General features: G+C 42.7%; 1 protein-coding gene and 1 pseudogene across 1 annotated transcript in view; both read right to left on the reverse strand.

Moving 5' to 3' along the window:
- Window positions 1-243: 243 nt before the first annotated feature.
- LOC116888283 lies at window positions 244-1,333 on the reverse strand (annotated as a pseudogene).
- Window positions 1,334-8,390: 7,057 nt separating this feature from the next.
- Ctps2 (CTP synthase 2) overlaps window positions 8,391-19,727 on the reverse strand; it is a 117,849-nt gene continuing 106,512 nt past the window's right edge. Inside the window, 2 exon segments of the mRNA XM_032889667.1 lie at window positions 8,391-9,753; window positions 11,003-11,114. Coding sequence (XP_032745558.1) covers window positions 11,045-11,114 — 70 coding nt within the window. The 3' untranslated portion in view covers window positions 8,391-9,753; window positions 11,003-11,044.

The raw sequence follows: 19,727 nt of genomic DNA on the forward strand, positions 1-19,727 counted from the left end.
ATCTATAACGTGTCTCGGCCTCCCAAGTATCTAGGATTTCATGCCTGGGCTGCCTGCCTGACCTAGAGATAGATTTTAACATGAAGGCTTTCCTCTTCCATGAGACACAGTGACCACAATGGCTGAAATTTCAATGAATATTAAGTCTCTGGCCAAGCCCTTCTCTCCAGCGATTCAAGCTTCTACAGGTGAGAAGCTGGCAGAACTGTGGGTTGGTCTACTGCATGTGTCTCCCTGGGACTGCTAATTTTCTGGGGGATTCTCGGCCAGATGCTGTTCCCATTCAACCTCAACCAACTTGTACAGCTCCGTTGTGGCCTGGGCATCTTCCACCGAGGAATGTCCACTTTTTTCACCCTGAATGTCCCAATTCAGCAGTTATTTGGTGAGATGCTTCAGGGACAAAGTGACATTTTCTGGACAGTCAGCCTTCAGCTTGAGGAGTGGTATTTGGGAAGTGTCTCGAGTGAGGGACCCGGGATGAAAGTACTGTAAGGCTTTGTAGTCATTGTGAGTGGCATATCCTACCACTACCTTCCCTGAAAGAATCTTCAAGATCGGACTCTGAGCAGTCTTAAAGGGGGTAGCATTAACCATGTGCCACTTCTGGATGCCACTCCACCTGGTCCAGTAGTCCACGATATAGCAGGGGGGGGGATGTACTCATCATAAAGCACATCTCCATTGTAATTCATGATGCTGCAGTGAGCCAAGGAACTCACATGCCCCTTGGGTAAAACGCCCACCATTTCACAGTCTATTGCCACCATCTTCCCGAGCAAGTTTTGGGGGGACTTTAGGACAGTTATCCTCTGAATAAGCTTGGGTGGAGTCCTGTCCATCATTTTTCTTCAAGGGCTTCTTCTTGAAGCCTTTACCCTTTGGGTTTGGGTGGAGTTCTCATTAGCAATTTTCTTTTTCAAAGGCTTCTTCTTGGATCCCTTCTTCTGGGTGTGAAATGGGTAGCTCTTAGTGTTTGGAAGGGCACTCTGAAATTTCCCTAGCAAATCCATTTTAGTCACAACAGAACCAGTCTTCTTTGAAGGAGCAAGGGTCAGCCATGACAATGATGCTTTCTTGTCTTTGAACTGCTCTGAGTCCCTCCTGGAGACAGCTGCCTCTTTCTTCTTCCTTGGGCATGGAAGGATCTTCGAAATGCTATCTATTCTTGAAGTTTCCCCTTGCTTTGGAGGTTCTGAGTTCAACTTAGACACCTTGCTAGGGGGTTGGTTCTTTTTATTCACTGCTGGACAAAACGTTGATGTTTGGCATTTCCTCCAAAAGCCTTTTTTGAAGGCTTCCCAAAGTCCAAATTCAGGAGTATGGTAGGCATGAGGTCAGTGGATGGTGGGAGAAAGCTGGAAAGAATGGCCCCCTGGTTGAAAAAGGATGAGACTCTCATTCTCTATGGAATCCCATAGTTCAACATATGGAGGCCGGCAATTAGCCTTGGGGACAAAAGAAATCCTGATACCTGCACCATAGGCCTCCCAGTTGGGTCCCACTAAGATCTCAAGCATCAGGAACTGGATGTAGGTGCAGGCACGCGCCTGGACTGCAAGAACACGGCAACCGGAAGGCGGCTGGCACACACGCATCTGCAGCGCCCCCACCTCAGGCAGTGAGGCCAGCATCTCGGAGTGTGTGAGCAGCCACAACGGTGGTGGTGGTGGTGGCTGCTGCGGTGGCATGGGTGGGGACAGGGGGTGGAGGGTGGGATGTACTCCCCAGCCCCTCGGGTCCTGTGGAGGTACAACTTGAAGGCAGTGGGATGCTCTACCTTTATTTCAAATGGTTTGTTATAACCACCTTATTATGACTACCTCTTGTTATGACTACCTTGTTATGCCCACCTTGCAACCATATGTCCCTGTTTGAGCAGGTCATTAGGACTAACTTGTCATGCTTATGTTCTGCTCCTGTAACCCTGCCTATTTCACCCACCAAAACCCCATATGGATACCCCCTACCTGTAAGCTATACAAACCTTGTTTTCCTCATGTCCAAGGCTGACCTCCTGAATCCCAACTTACGGGCGGCAGTCGATATACGAGTCAGCTGACCAAATCACCCAGTGCTCCGAGGGACCAGACCACCAACCAGGGAATGTACAGGGATGGATCCATGGCTCCAGATGCATATGTAGCAGAGGATTGCCTTTTCTGATATTAATGGGAGGGGCGGCCCTTGGTATTGTGGAGACTCGATGCCCCAGTGTAGGGGGATGCTGGAGCCATGGGGCAGGAGAGGGTGGATAGGTGGGGACGCATGCACATTGAGGCAAAGGGATGGAAGAGTGGACAGGTGTGGGATGGGGATTTGTGAAGGGGTAACCAGGAAGTGGGATATCATTTGAGGTGTAAACAAATGGAATGATTAATAATAAAGAAGCTTGCTTTAATTGTTTTCTTTAATTAATTTGGCCATGACGATTTGGGTCAGTCTTTTTCATTGCATCTCTGGGATTAACAGCTCTTACAGAGGACCTGGATTCGGATCCACAATTCATATGATTAGTCTTAACCACCCAGGTAACTGAAAGCGCCTGGTATGGTATACATACATTCAGGCATAACACTTGCACACCTAAAATAAAAATAAACAAGCCTAAACTAAAAGTAAAAAATAAAAATTAGCATATGAAAACTTCAATACGAACAACTAAGTTATCCGACGTTCCCAGAGAAAGCCACGCCTACAATGAACATTCCGCAAGGCTGAACTTCAATAGTTGTGAAGAAACTGGAATGTTGCAGCAGGTCAACAGTCAAATTATCTTCATATATTTAAGGCCCCTAAATAGCCACTCATTGCCTACCTCTGTGTATGATTTAACATCCTTGTGACTATTAGGTAAGCCCATTTGGAATGTACAAACGTTCAGAACCCTAGCTTCCACCAATCTAAAATATCAGGCCTATAGCAGATATTTCCCTGCTTTTCTGAAACCTACCTACCTGATGTTTTCATCTATGAATTGGATGGTGTTTTACTGTCTCTGTACTGTTACTGTAAAAATTTTATGAAACAGTTATTACATTGGAACATGCCATTTGGGGTAATTTAAATTTGTTTTCTTGGGCCATGGTCAACTCATATTTGGCTCCCCCCAAAATATATTTTCTCCTTTGAGGCACAAATTGTATTTTTATACATTTATGAACACTTGGGCCAGGAATAGGGCAGATAAGGGAAGTACATTATCTAGATTATTACTTTACTTATAGATTTTTATTTATGTGGTGTGTGTGTGTGTGTGTGTGTGTGTGTGTGTGTGTGTACCACATGGATGCCAAAAAAGGGCAACTGGATCCACCAGAGCTAGAGTTACAGGCATTTGTATGTTCAACGTGGATGCTGGGAACTGAAGTTGGGTTATCTGAAAGAGTAGCAAGCACTCTAACCACTCAGCCATCTCTCCAGTGCTATAGATTCTGTTTTAGAAATGATTTTTACTTTGTTCACTATGTTCTTTCAAATTAATTTTTATTTTTTTAAAAATATTGAATTCAGGGGCTAAAAAGATGGCTCAAAAGTTTAGAGCACTTATTTGTTGCTCTCCCAGAGAATACAGATTTGATTCCCAGCATGGACATGGTGGCCCACTGTGGTCTATAAGTCCAGTTCCAGAGGATGTGATACATTCTTTTGATCTCAGTGGGTACCAGGTACATATGTAATGCACATACATACATACATGCAGGCAAAACATTCATATACATAATTTTTTAATCTAGAAAAGGGTTGTACATAAAAATATTGAATTAAAGTCTTACTGATTGTTTGTCAAAAGGTAAAAATAACATACACCACAGGGATCCTATACCTAGGTCCATCCCTAGCAGTAAAACACGCACAACAAATATTTGCACACGATGATTCACAGCAGCACTATTCATAATAGGCCAAAGGAGGAGACTGGCCAAAGGTCCATCAAAAATAAATAAATTGCGATAAATATATACAACGGAATTTTATTGAGCCATAAAAAGGAATGCTACAATTTGAGTAAGCCTTGACAAGATTAAAGCCAATGAAAGAAACCAGACACAAAGGTTCACATACAGCATACAATTTCACTCTTGTGAGCTATTAGAGTAGAAAAATATAGAAAAAGGGAAGATTAGTGGCTGCTGAGGGGCTAATGATCTTTAAAAAAAAGTCTCAGGTGGGCTGACAAACTCTGGACTGGAAAGTCGACTTTACTGATAAACATCCTGGGGAGGGGGCGCTGGTCAGGAATCAGGACTCTCCTGATAAGAGGATCAGCACACCAACCTCCCCTGCTCTCTACCACTTTGAGCCTGCAGGGGGACTGACCTGCAGGTGGAATCTTTCATGCCCAAAGTCCTGTTTTCTACCCTACAACATTCCCAACCCTTCTGGACCACATGCACACAGTGTCCGCTCCCAAAAGGAGATGGGTGTCCTCCGGTTACTCTGGCTGAGAAACAATTCTGCTTGTGTAGAATTGGGTTTTGTGCTTTTGTGCTTTTATTCCCAAGTCACCTCCACTGATCCTAATGTAACATTTGGTGCCAAAAACCAGAAGGGGTTTTGAGATCCCACACCCGTGCCTCTCCCCCTCCCTCTCCCTTCCTCTCCTCCTTCTCCCTCCCTACCTCCCCCCCTCTGCTACCTTTTCTCTCTCCTCTTACGTATCTCCATCTCTTTTCTGAGACCCCCTCCCTTTGAAGTAGGTGAGGGAGCTTACTAGGGCTCAACAACCCAGTCATAACTTGAAACCTCTGGGTTTGGAGTGGGCCATGTAAGCTCAATTTGGGTCCCTTCCTTCATCTGCCTTTCTTTCTCTCTCTTTTTTTTTTTTTTTTTTTTTTGGTTCTTTTTTTCAGAGCTGGGGACCGAACCCAGGGCCTTGCGCTTCCTAGGTAAGCGCTCTAACCACTGAGCTAAATCTAACCCCCTTCATCACCTTTCTTTCTTGCTCTCTCACTTTGATCCTCTGACCTAAGACCTTCATGATTCAACCACAATTCAACACACACTCCAAGGTAAGGTCCAGGTTTAGTCCACATGTACTCTAGACTGACACCCTTGTCCAAACCCTAAAGATCCTCTGGCTTTGCCCTCCAGATCATTGGAATTTTGAACACCAGGAATTCTTCCAGCATCTTACCTTTGGCGTCCAGGTCATTGGAATTGGGGTTGCTCATTTCCAGCCCCTGGTCACTCGTTTCTGGCCACTTTCTGGTTGTAAGTGACAACGTATCAGAAAGAGCCTTATGAGCCCTCACATTGCCTAAAATGGTGTCAAGATATCCATCCTTACACTTTTGGCTTGTCTTAAGCACCAAGGCATTAGTAAGCTTGTACACTGAGATCTGGACCCAATAACAAACTGACTGGTACTTTAAACTTTCAAATCCTCACCAATGTAAATAACTTCATAAAACAGACTGGCAAAAGATCTAAAGCCACTACCTCCAAATCTCTTTTCTCTTACCCTTGTCCTTTGTTTTATTCCTCCATTTCTGAACATCAGATTTTACCAGCTGACTTCTAAACTGAATTCAATAAACTCTCTCAGATGCTTCTTAAGACCCCCTCCCTATCAAAACAAACCATAGTAAAGTGTGTTAGCAAATTGTCCTGTGCTATTTAAGTTCAGTGAGAAGCTGGTTCTGGAGTTAATTTACCCTTCCCACTCCAGACTCAAAGTCCTCCAAACCCCTGACCTGGGTCAGGCTGGCCCTCTGAACCTGTGACTGGGAAAAGGAGCAAAACAGCCCAACCCTCCCAGATTCTGGAACTGGCTGATGACATTCCTTAGGAAGTTCATCTCCAGGGCACCTTTATCTTCTCTCTTCTGAGCTTCTGAGAAGAACACCATGTGGCTACTCATCAGTTACTTACAAACTCAGCTTCCTTGAGCTGAGGTCATGAAATTCTTTGCCCCTTCTTTATTTTACTATGTTGGGCCTACCTGCCTAGGTTATAGGTACCATCTCCTGCTATATCCAATACTGGCCCACCTAACTATATTACCTCTTAAAAGGAAAGGGTGGAATGATCTACATTTGATCTTTGAAATGGTGGGTTCCACATGTACTTGGAATACCCATATAGGATGGGCTCACTTTACCATAGAGCTGAGTTCACATTGAGCAGAAAGAAACCATGTGGCTTGCTGCCCTCCTGGCTGGAGACCTCATGAAGATGGAAGAAATGATGTAAGGTGGCCCTCCACCTTTGCCATCCTGGGTAATGTTGGCAAATGGCACAGGTCAAAATGGCAGTACTCATAAAACTTCCTGATCCCAATGAGCCCTCTGACAATCACTACATTCCTTTCTACTAGACTAAGGGGAAAAATTCAGACTCCAAGGTGTTATTTGGTGATTTTAATGTTTTGTTTTTATTTTGATACAGTCTTTGCATGATACATTTACTGGCTTCTAAAGAGGACATAACAGTTTTCCCGGGCACGTGCCTCTAACACTGTCATACTAACAAATGGAGCTAACACGTTGGGATTTACAGGTCCCAACAGGACTCAAAGAATAATGTGTCAGGTGCTAGGCAAGCTCTTGTCTGTGAGAAGCTGGGTCCCGATGCCCACGATTTCTGCCTGGAATCTCCAAGCCCATTTTCCTCTAACTGAGATAAAATGTTGTCATCAAATGGCTGTCTTATGTTCTGGATTTTGCCATCTGTTAAGTTTATGGTGGCCCCTTAGACGGACCCTCCTCTGAGGCACTTGATTAAGCTGCCCTTCCTACATCACCCCTTTGTCAGCTCTAATCAGTTAAGAGTTCTGTGCACCCAACCTCCTAAAAGTAGTTTGGGCGACCTCTGAAAAGGGGACTAATGAGCCATCCAACTCATCCCTCTTCATGCCACTCTGGGAACTTTTTTAGGGACGCAGACTTAAAACAGCAGACTGAAGACTTCTGTGCATCAATTAACCTGTCTTGCTAGCTCTCAGAAAACCTTAAAGCAATTTCAGATCGTCTTAACATCCTTTAGGACTAACTCGGTTCTTCAGCTGCTTCGGTACTTCAACATTATCGAGGACTAGAAATCCTGAAGATGGTATCTGCATCCTCTTCCAGGAACAATGCTGCTTCTGCAGCAACAAACAGACAGAAACTGCTTATAGGATAGGGCTCAAAGGCATAGGGACCAGAAAAGATTGAATGACGAGTGTGCTGACTAGTTTTATATCAACTTGATACAAGCTAGAGTCATCTGAAATGAAGGAACCTCAATTGAGAAAACGCCTCCATAAGATCAACCCGTAAGGCATTTTCTTAATTAGTGATGAATGAGGAGGACCCAGCCCACTGTAGGTGGTGTCACACCCCAGCTAGTGGTCCAGGCTTGTCTAAGAAAGCAGGCTGAGCAAGCCATGAGGAGCAAATCAGTAAGTAACAATCCTTCACGGTCTCTGCATCAGCTCCTTCCTCCAAGATCCCAGCTGAGTTCTTACGTTGGCTTCCCTCAATGGACTGTGAATCAGTGTATAAGCCAAAGAAACTCTTTCCTCTCCAAGTTGCTTTTCATCACAGTGTTTCATCATAGCCATAGTAAACACAACAGCCTAAAACAACACCTCTACTATGGAGGGCCTTTGGTTCCCTCCTACTCTGACTCTTCCCTTGATCACTTCTTTCTTCCTAATTCTAATCATCCTCATGTTTTACCTTAGCTTTTAAACTTTCTATAGAACTTCCTTCTAGATTAAATCACTGCCATTACTAGATTAGCAGTAGGACAAATGGATACCCTGGCTAAGATCTCCTACTGGATCCCCAGTCTGATGTCTCATCTTAACATACGCCCTCACCCTTAACTGTCTTCCAAGGGTCCTCTAGGAGTGTGTAAAGGAAACCACAGAACCCACTGCAGCCAATGAAGTTAAAATGTTCTTCCTATTACAAAAAGTCAACCCTACCTAAGCCCCCTTAGATCCTGGACACAGAGCCTATCCATGTTCCTCCTGTCCCTGTTGACCCCCTTCATGCAGGATACAGCCAATGACAGAATATGTCAATTCCCTACTTCTAAGCAGTCCTCAAGGTCTGGAATGAAGGGTTAACGACCTTTAAAAAAAGTCAGGTGGGCTGAGGAACTCTGGACTGGAAAGTTGACTTTACTGATAAACATCCTGGGGTGGGGGTCAGGAATCAGGACTCTCCTGATAAGAGGATCAGTGCACCAACCTCCCCTGCTATCTACCACTTTGAGCCTGCGGTGGGTGGGTGGGAGTGCTGAGCTTTGAGCTTGCAGGTGGAATTTTCCATGTCCAAAGTCCTCTTTTCTGTCCTATGAAGTCCCCAACCCTTCTGTGCCACGTGCACACAGTTCCCACTCCCAAGAGGAGACAGGTGTCCTTCAGCGGTTTTGGTTAAAGAACAAGTCTGCTCATGTAGAGGTTGATCAGTGCTTTCTTTTATTTCCAAGTTGCCTTGATCAGTGTAGTTACAAGAGTTGCCAGGGGGTGAGGACAGAAAGAAATACCTCTGGAGTGAGTGACTGCCCAGGGGAACAGAGGTTAATTCTGGAGTAATTTCATAAAACTGAGAGCTGTGAAGTATCAGTAAATGCCAATGCATAATTCACTTTACAATTGTTATTTTTCCAACTGAAAAAAAAATGTTAGCCAAGCGTGTTTGTACATGCCTTTAACTCCAGCACTCGAGAGGCCGAGAATGGCATATCTTTGTGACTTTAAGGCCAGCCACAGTGAGTTCCAGTATAACCAGAGCTACGTAGCAAAAATTTGTCTCAAAAACCAAACAAACAAAAGTGCTGATCTTGAGCACAGCAGAACAGCTCACACCTATAATCCTAACTCATGAGAGGCTGAGGCCAGAGAATCACAGTGAGCCAAGACTATAGCCAACTACACAGTAAGTCCCATGTTAGCTTGCACTACGGAGTGAGATGCTACCTCAATAAGAAAAAGACAAAGCAACAGAAAAGACATGAAAATAAAAGAGGGACTTATTTGAGAAGAAGGGTTTCAGTGAGAATGGGGTGAGAGTGTAATAAAAAGAGGGGGCAACAACTGGGATGTGAAAAATAATAAATTTAAATGACCAAAATAATTCTATGTATGTACGAAGTTGTCAAAAGAATAATAAAAAGTAATTTGAATTTAAAAAACAAGGTGATTATTGTTTTGTTTTTAATGATTTTTAGTGGGTGTGTCTGTGTGTGCACATGCTGGGGTCACAAGACCTGTGGGTATTGGTTTGCTGCTCTGTGTGGGTTGAAGCGATGGAACTCAGCCCTACTTATCCCGATTCCTAAGTTTTCAGATTCCCTTTTACATTTTATATTTGAGAAAATAGACGTACTGGAAATAAACAGAATGAGAACGTAAAATAATCTTAACTCCCATACTAACCTGTAGTTCATATCCAGGTAAGAGAACAACTCATTTTTAAACCCAAAATTGGTTATAGCATATGCCCACCACCTTACCCATGCAATACTGTGAAGACAAAGTTCCCCCAATTCCTGCTTACCACCTTGAACTCACTATGTTCTGGACAAAACAAAAACACTTTCTACCCCGGGATTGCTGTTGAATTACATTTAATTAAGTACAGAAATGTGTGAATACTACAGGCTGCGTCTGGAGGGGAAAGAAAAGGATCCCTTTGGTTCTGTTTCATGAAGTAAACATTTGCAGATTCCCTTTGAATCTTCACAGCCCATGTCTAGGGAACAGAGTGGTGGTTTCTTCAAATAATTCTTTCATCTTAAGTATAATTACTTCAGAGGCTTAAAAGAAAAGGTAAGTATTAGTTACATCAAACAGTGAACAATACGCACCTTTAAAAGCATCCCTGTTAATCTTTACAGCATTTTAGTTTGCTCCTGAAGGTCGTCATCTATATCCTGAAGGTCGTCATCTATAAGGTCATCCCACTTATCCCTCAGATAAAGAGAACAATATACAGGGAGATCACAATAGAATGACACAAGTCTTTATGGTTCTTTTGTTCTTGTTTTGCAATTCTGGGAATTGAACTTGGGCCCCAGGCAAGCCAGACAAGCATTCTATCGCTGTGCAACAGCTGCAGTAGAACAGAGCAGTGAGCTCCTGACAAGTTGTCCAAAAGCAGCCATTCCATCTAAACACTTGCATATCAACTCAAGGCCTGACCTAACCTCTAGAGTGATCCCAAGGGACATGTGTCTCCGAGTATAACCTTAGTAACACTACCCAGGACACTGTCCTCTTCGAATATAGAATATAGTAACAAAGGAAATAAGTTGCCCTTTAACACCAATCCTGTCTCTAGCCTCTTCTTACAAAGAAACAATACTACCTTTTCATTTTAAATTTTAGATTTATTTTATGTATATGTGTGTTTTGACTGCATGTATGTATATACAACACGTGTGCCTGGTGCTGTCAGAGGTCCGAAGAGGGGATCAGATCCTCTGGAACTACAGTTAACTCACTGTAAACTGCAAAGGGGGGTGCTGTGAACTGAACCCAGGCCATCTGCAAGATCCATGTGTGCTCTTAACCACTGAGCCAGCTCTCCAGCCCCAGTACTATTTTACTTTATACAAAGGCAGGAGAATCTGCTCTGTTATGTGTGACCTACAACACATTCAGCAAGATGTTAGCTTTATTTTTTTTAAAACTTTTTAAGGACTTAATTTATTTTATGTGATGAGTGTCTGCCTATATGCATGTCTGTGAACCATGTATGTGCCTGGTACCTACAGAGGCCAAAAAAAGGCATCAATCAGATGGCCCAGAACTGGAGTTGTAGATAGTCATGAGCCACCATTTGGGTGCTGGGAATCAAACCTGGGTTCGCTGGCCAGTGCTTTAAGCCACTGAGCCATTTCTTTAGCCCTCCTATTTTGGTTTTATTTTTTTTTACTAATATGTGTGTGTGTATAAATGTGTGTGTGAGAGAGAGAGTAAGCACCATTGTGCCACAGCATGTGTGTGAAGATCAGAGAGCAAATTCCAGGAATCAGTTCTACCCTTCCAACAATGAATTCTTACCCTCTTAGGTGGCTTCTGCCATTCCTGAGGCAAGAAAGAGCTTCAGTTGATATCCAGCTCAGCAAACTTTGCCTCTGAAAAGCTGTCATCGCTGGCATCACTGTATATGTCACTAGATTAACAGAGAAAAGTCACTCGGCAAGATGGTAAAAAATGCTGCAAGTCATTATTCAAGGTTTAGCTCCAAACCTGTTCCATAATTACAATCCATGTAGAGAAAATACTAAGGGATATTCTCTGATCACTTTGTAGTCCAATGACATGCAATGGTCCTTTTTTGCTCAGAGAAAGGGATCACTTACCTTCATCACTAGTTGTTAGCAAATCTAGGAATGTGTTTCATGGGTTGAAACATATAATATGATGAGTACCAGTCAGCTGCTTACTTCCACATAGCCTTGACTGCCCTGCAGCCTGCCTGTGACTTGGTTTTTACTAGAGGAGTTCTATTAGCAAACTGATTTCATATAAAAGCCTGAAGCCAGGAGCCGTGCCTCACGCTTGTATTCCTAGCACTTAGGAAACTGAGGCAGGAGAATTGCCAAAGAGTTCTAGACCAGCCTGGACTATTATAAAACCCTGTCTCAAAAAGGGGGCAGGGAGAAGGAGAGAGGGAGAGGGAGAGAGGGAGAGAGGGAGAGAGGGAGAGAAGGAAAGAGGAGAGAGAGGGAGAGAAAGAGAGAGAGAGAGAGAGAGAGAGAGAGAGAGAGATGCCTTCAGAAAAATGGATGCAACTGGAGATGATAATATGAGGTGAATTAACCCAGTCTCAGAAAGACAAATATTCTATCTTATTTGGGACTCTTATTATTTTACAAGAAATATAAAACCATGCATGTATATATGACAGGAAAGAAGTAAAATTGTCCAAAGGGACAAAGATAACTAATGAGATGAAGAGAAAAGAGAAAGGAGGGTGAGGATGTGCAGGAAAAGTATTCTCAGTATTCAATATATACTTGTAGAAGAACCTGAAAATTTTGTTGAATTTTAATCATTTTTTTTTCTTTTTCTTTTTTTCGGAGCTGGGGACCGAACCCAGGGCCTTGCGCTTGCTAGGCAAGCGCTCTACCACTGAGCTAAATCCCCAACCCCTCATTTTGTAAAGAAAGAAGGTCACCAAGAATGCTCAGTGGCTTAAGGCACTTACTCTAGAGACTTGAGACCTGCATTTGATAACCGACTCCCATAGTTGTTCTTGGGCCCCACTCTCAACACTGTGGCAGACATGTATTGGAATACACACCACACACATCCACAACCCCCCCACACACACAAAATTTTTGGAAAAAAAAAGAAGAAATGAGACAAGTGCAAATGAAATCAATATGGACACACCTCAAAGGAGCTGTTGGGACTTCAACCCTGCTCCCCTTTGCCTCCTAACATCATAATGTAAACAGTTTTCTTTTACCGTGTGTTCCCACTGTGATGTTCTGCCTCACCATGGGACCAAAAGCAAGGAGCTAGCAGACCTCAGCCAGAACCCCCACATTTGTTTGTTTTTAGAAAAAGAAAGGCATAGTTGATGGATCCCTTTATTCCAAGTCAAACTAGACTTGGGGCTAAATCTCACTCTATCCGAGGTTGAGCACTACTTTGTCCTGTTCCTACTGAAGTCAATTTGTTCCCAAGGTGATGAGTCATTTTTTCATTTTTTCCACCCCTCTAATGACAACCATTTTCTTTGGCAACGAGAGGGCTCAAGACACACTACTCTAAAATATGACACCTTGGCATAGTGAGCACTTTGAAGGGAAAGAATCTGAGAGAGTGTGGCAAGGCAAGACAGCATAGACGTTTCTCCATCTTATATTCTTGATGAGGCCATTTTGGGTTTGACTAGGATTTGATCTCCTTGATAGGAACTCCCATGGAAAATTACCCAACTCTATTCTAAGAACCCAAGGCCAGGATTTATCTTGGCCTCTGTTAAACAGCCACCTGCTTGTGTAAACCTCCCCTACCATTACTGATTATCTTAGTTTTGGTTAAACTGCTTACTTGTGTAAAAACTCCCCCTGCAGCTGCCCAGCAAGATAAAAGGATGTGAGTTTTGTTTTCCAAAGCCTCTTACTCTAAAATCTCTGGGCTACTTGGGTCCTGAATACCTGAGAGTAGTCCCGGAAGCTGTAATAAAGAATTTCAACTGGCTATAAACTGTGTCTGAGTGGTCTTCTCTGATGGGCTCCCCCTAACAATAGCATACAGTAATGTCTCTTGGATTTTCATCTGATGATCTGTCCTAAAATGGGTAATCTGACCTTCCCCTGAAGCAGATCGTGAGATGCTAAAATGAAGGATGCCCCCCTGAACAGGGAAGGCCTCCCTGCAGACACAAAAGCAGCTGAATAAGACAGCTTTGCTGAGTTCTCCCACTTGATTATCCTGACATCACATCCTGTCTGGTTCATTATATTTCTCCATGCCTCTCCGGCTGTTCATCAGATATGTTAGAAGAGAGAACACTAAAGAGGTCAGTGAGATAATTCAACGCGGAAAGTCCTTGCTGTGCAAGCCTGGGGACCTGAGTTCCATCTCCAGAAGCCACATAAAAAAATGAAAGCAAAAATGCCTCTAACCTGTAAGCCCAACTACAGATAGCTCCTGAAATGCTGGAGCCTATTAGTCCCTTAAACAAGTTCGTTTGACCCATCTGTGCTGGATATGCTTATGTACTTGATCACATGTATGCTTGTCCCTGATTAGATGGAGATAGGAGGTACATATGCAGGAAATGTATGCTTATCCGTGATTTCACCCGGTGGGAAATGTAATGAACTGTGGGTTTTGTCTTTTTAAGCCCCTGCAAAATGTGACTTGTTGCCATTTCCTGGGAACCACAGAGTGGTCCAGGCCAGAGCCCATCCTCCTGACCAGTATTTAATTAAAACTGGCTTGGCTTTAAATTGTGATAGTGGTCTTATTCTTGACCTGTGTGATCAACAAAAGAAAGAACAAACTAAGGCTTCTCTGTTTGGGTCTTTATTTCCTGAAATGACTCCTGTGTCATAAAAAATATGTAGTGAATAAATATGTATTCGGGGAAAGGTGTTTGGGTTGGTACTGGGGTTAGAATGCAAGGCCTTGCATACAGAAGGCAAGTATTCTTTTTTCTTTTCTTTTTTTTCCGGAGCTGGGGACCAAACCCAGGGCCTTGCACTTGCTAGGCAAGCGCTCTACCACTGAGCTAAATCCCCAACCCCAAAAGGCAAGTATTTTATTGTTGAACTACATTCCTGTTTTATTTAATTCAAGCAAGATCTCTTCTACTCTTGTAGTACAGACTCGACTCTACCTCCTGAGTACTGGGATTACAGACATGAATCACTCTCTTCCCAATCCTCTTGTTGATCTTCCTTTCAGAAAGAAAGTCTCACTAAATTGTCCAGATTGAACTTTCGTTTTCCTGTCTCACCCTCTCCAAGGAACTGGGATGCTGTGCTGCTGGAGTTGGCTATGTCATGCATTTCTATTATTAATCTCTCTTTTGTAATAGAAGCCTCAACCAGAAGCTTTATCAGAATAAAGGCACAGATTGCGTCTCCACCCGCCATCAGCGACAAGAAAGAACCAGACAATGGTAAACACAACTGTATACTTCTGCTCCCTAGTCGAAGGCAATGCCGGGGTTGTTGAATTGTTGAGTTTCTTTTTACTGTTTAAGAACCACAGGGCCTCCCAATATGCAGGTACTGCACTTAACATCAGTACTTAACATCACGGAAGTCTCACTGTGAAAAAGTGGTCATTTTCTGCAGACACATTCCACAGAGCTTGAATTTGACACTAATTAGGCAGCAGACAAGCATACTATCTTAAGACCCAGGGAATACCTAGCAGTCTATACATACATGGTAATGTACTCTCTGAACTGGCTTTGAAACCCTAACTACTTTGGATCACAGCACTACTATGATTTATAGTCAGAATCATCAGCGTTTTCTGTTCTCACATTCCTCATAGGTCTGGGGGTTTGAAAAACAATCTGTATGATATATACATCAATTTAAGGTAACAAATATATGGGATGTTCAGGTTATCTTCAGTCACACATAGTTTTTTCAAAAAGATCCTTACATCATCTCTATAAGTTAGCTCTGCGATTAAAGTGTGCTCGGAGCCATGAGCTCTGTTTGGGGTTCTCCTTGCCTTATTCAGTTTCAAATCAACCAGCATGTCAACAAACTCTTCTGTAAGTCAACTCATCTATAGCAATTACATTAGCAGCAACTCTTCCATGCACGCCTGACCCATCCCCTAACTTTCACCAAACACTTGCTGACCTGGTAGCAATAACATGCTGAATTCATTAACTGGTGAAATTTCATTTTTGTCCTTTTAAAAGTTAAGAGGGACACAACCACAGAAGGTCTACAGATACAGGCTAGAAAACAACAATGTACTCTCTACAAACTGAGTCATTATCAATAAACAGATATACCAAATCATCCAAGTTTCTGTCTTGTTTATTCACTCTCCTTCTTGACTTTCTGACAAAATAGCAGAGGTATGGGGACAGTGAGTAACCAGCCTGTCTCTATCTAGGCTTAAAAGCCATCTTATGGTAAAGACAACTAGGTTCACTCCTGTTTATGATTAAGACTCTGTGTCTGAAGGATTAGACTATGCCCACCTGCAACCTTAACTACAAAAGGTTCTGTACTGCCTGTTCCAGGAATGGCCATCATGTCTGTGTTTCATACAGTTAGTGATAACCATCTTGCAGCCCTACCTTTGTTTCAGAGGGTTATACGAGCATCTCTGTCCACCTTGTTATGGCTACCTGTTGTTATGACTACCTTGTTCTGCCCTCCTCCGACCATGTCTTTGTTTCACGACGAGTTAACTTACGTCCTTATCTTCTGCTCCTGTAACCCCGACTAGTTTGCCTGCCGAGAGTCCCATTTGGGAACTTCCTAAACCTAAGCTATGAAATAAGAGTCTTGTCTTCCTCACATCCAATGCTGACCTCTCAAAGCTCGCCTTAGGGAGGGGCAGCCCATATACAGAAATTAAGAAGCTTCCTTTAATTAATTGCTTGCTTTAATTAATATGACCATGATGGTCTGGGTCACTGGCTTTCTCCTCCCACCTTTGGGATTAACATTAGTAGGCCAGGGAAAGCAGAGATTAAAAGATTAGTCAAAATAGAATATATGTTAGCTAAAGCTATAAACAACTCCTCCTTATTGCTAAAGTTAAACATCATGTCCTAGGTACACTTTTCAGTTAGGAAAAGGCACTTGCACTGCTATATAATGACTGAAAGCTTGGCCCACTTGTTTATCGTTTAAATTAACCCAAGGGTTGGACATGTAGCCTTCAATCCTTAGCACTGCTTAAACTGGGCCTGGAAGTCCATGCCTGTAATCTCAGCACTCACACGGCTGAGAAAGGAAGATATGCCATGAATTCGAGGCCAGCCTGGACTCCAAAGTGAGTTCCAAGATGTGGCAGGATCCAGAGCGAGAGCCTATCTCAAAAGTAATTGACTAATTAAAAAAAACCAAAGAAATCAGCTACAACTTAATCAGGGATTGGCCAGAGATGTATAAACCTAGTCTGAAAAACTACATAAAAATGAACTTTTGCTGTTCATGAAGGTCCCATGTTCCTATGACATCCTCTCAAAAGTAGGGAAATATAGAGGATAAGGAAAAACCATTAGGCATACGAGTTTCAGAATTATTTCATAGAAAGAATGTTTAAAATTAATTAATTAATTATCCATTAAAACCATAAAATTAATTTAAGAAAGAATTATTTCCTGAACCAGGGATAACTCCCTAGCACTGGCCTTGGATGGGTGAACTCTAACCTTCCAATTCTCATTTCCTAGCTGACCAGTGTCTTTCCCAAACTGCCAATGCCATTAAAATGGAACAACCCAAGTCAAGCAAATTGAGGCTCAGCTTGAGTTTATTCATCTCTAAGGTTAACAGTTTTCCCCCCCAAGAGTTCTGAGAGTAGCTAGGACAATAAACTGTGACACTCAAGAACAGAATCATCAGAACAGGCATTACTGCTAAACTTGCTGATTTAGGGCATTCATCTGGAGGCAGAAAAACAAGTGCTAGAAATAAAATGTGGGTCACCAAACAAGCACAGAACAACACTGGCTCCTGCAGCAAACTAGAAAATGGGAACACTCTGGGCTCTGTATGATTTAGGGGATTATTTTTGTTTCACACAAAACAAACATAAGGCGTCAGTCATTATCTAGATATATGCACATAGGTATATTTCACTTAAAGATATACTGGATCAATTTTAAGCGTAACCTATCTTTTTGAATAATAGCAAGCACACACATTAGCATCTGCTGTTGTTGTCTATGGGGAAATGATTTTGCAGCATAGTTCACAAAGCCCCAAACTCACCATCCTTCTGCCTCAGCTTCTTGAGTATGGTAGTAAAGGCCAGCATTATGCACAGCTAAATACCAGTGTCTTCCATATTAAATTCTATTAAGTGCCACAAAACAGACATGTGTATATCTCTTGTTACCTTTAAGGAAGGCAGAATTTTAAAACCGTTCAATGTAAGTCCAAGCCACAGTGGCTCTCTAAATTTAAAACAATTAGAATCAAATGGAATTAAAGATTCCATCCCTTGCCTGTACAACTAGCTTCACTTCAAGTGCTTTACAGCCATGTGTGGTTAATGACTGCCAGTTTTGAATAGGGCAGATTATTGAGCATCTCCATCATTTGAGAAAGTTTTAATGGACAGTATTGATTTCAAAACTAATGGGGCCAGCCAGACGGCTCAGCAGGTAAAGATGCATGCTCCAAGCCTTAAGGACCTGAGTTCGATCCAAAGAACCCCTTGGTGAAAGGAAGAGGACTGACTCCTGAACGCTGTCCTCTGAAGACGTGCTCGCACACGTGCAAAATAAAAATGTATTAAGTAAACATTAAAAAACTTAATACATTGTTTCTAAAAAAAAAAACTATAATCATGGTAGTAGTCATGATTGTAACTATTTCCTCAAAAAGTGTTTTGAAGAGCCTTGCTATGCATGGTTAATTGAAATCATAGCAAACATCTCTCATGGACATGTCTCCCAGAACTCCCTTTTACAAAAACAAAGTAGTTTATGGTACAATTTCTTTTAATGCTTGTTAGGTTCAAGGAGGGAGAAAAGAAGGAGGAGAAGGAGAAGGAGGGGTGTGGGGGAGGAAGGCTGAGTCAAACCATCTTTCTATTCAAGACATTTTGCTGGGGATCCGAAGTAAAACGCTTCAGTCCCATCCACACAACAATGAATCTACTTTTAAAGGCTTCCAAGGGAGTGGGAGGTCTTGCATTAGGAAGAAGCAGGCTTTGTTATTATGTTACCTATAATACTTGACCAAGGCAAGGGACTGGGACATGCGACATGCATAAAGTAGGCTGTGTGAGAGGACAGGGGAGCGGGGCTTGGGTAATGGGAAAGCAGGAGCGCTGCCTTCCACCTCCAAGTGGCACAGACAGGATGCCCTGTTCACAGCCTCTCTGCTTCAGGCCTGAGTCCTAACAGTGGCAAAATAAAACCCACCAGTTTCAATAGAGGTGGGAATTGCTATCCTGGGACACGACTTTGACTTACAAGACTTGACCCCAATGGTCAATGTTTGTTTTTTTGCGACAGTTTTGGGGGGCTTTTTGTTTGTTTGTTTTGCTTTGCTTTGTTTTTAGCTCTTGCTGGTCTCAAACCAACCACATAGTCAAGGATGACCTTGAATTTCTGATCCTCCTACCTCCACCTCCGAAGTGCTAGATTGCAGATGCCATCTCCCAAATGCTGTGGATGGAAAGCAAGGGCTTTGTATATATGCTGGGCAAGCACTCCGCCAACTGACAAAAACACTTCTGTCATTTGAGAAAGTTTTAGTGTAGCTTATTGATTTAAAACGAATGGTTAACCTGTCTGTCAATGACTCCTGACTCCTAATAGATTGCCAGAATATGAAAACATCCCAAGACACTAAGGAAAGGGTGTGGCGGTGCTCCATATTTTCTACCCTTTATGCTACCCTGAAGCAACCATTAAATCACTTATTCTCTATTAATAGAAAGAAGTGAATAGAATTTAAAGACAAGTTTAATGGCATAGTCTGGACTCCCAGCATGCTTTCACTCCTATAGTACTTTGCATCAAAATCCATTTCATGTGAAAAAGTATGTTTTCAAAACACACAGCCATGCACAGTTTTCCCCAAGGCATTGTTACTGCTATACTTACTTCTTTCTCAAAAGGCCCCTGGAAGCCATAAAACACAAGAGCAAGGGAATAAAAACTTAGTATGCTCGAAATGAGTTTTGCATCTCATAGTAAACAGGAGACTATAACCCAGGCAGGGCTTTAAAAGCACAGTAGTCTGTAGCACCATGAACTCCATCCCCAGCTGACAACCATATCATCAATGCCACTAGGAAGCCCAATCTATAAAGCTCACCTTTTAACCAATGCATAATCCCAAAGAAGGAGTACTCAGATGTGACTTATTAACAATAGTTTACCTGGGAAGAAAAGACCCTGAAGGTATGGGTTGAAGTCAAAACAATCACGGGGTGGGAGTGGGGGTTGAAAAGATGTTGAAAGGAACTATTCAAGAAACATCAACTTCACCATCAAAATCACTCCCCCAGCATAAAGTTCAGAGAGTACTGGAAACTGAACAGCACACTGATGCAGGGGACTGGCTCCGACTCTTTGGTTCAGAGCAAAGTGAGGCAG

This window comes from Rattus rattus, chromosome X (genome assembly GCF_011064425.1).
Source record: "Rattus rattus isolate New Zealand chromosome X, Rrattus_CSIRO_v1, whole genome shotgun sequence".
Classification (NCBI taxonomy): Eukaryota; Metazoa; Chordata; class Mammalia; order Rodentia; family Muridae; genus Rattus; species Rattus rattus.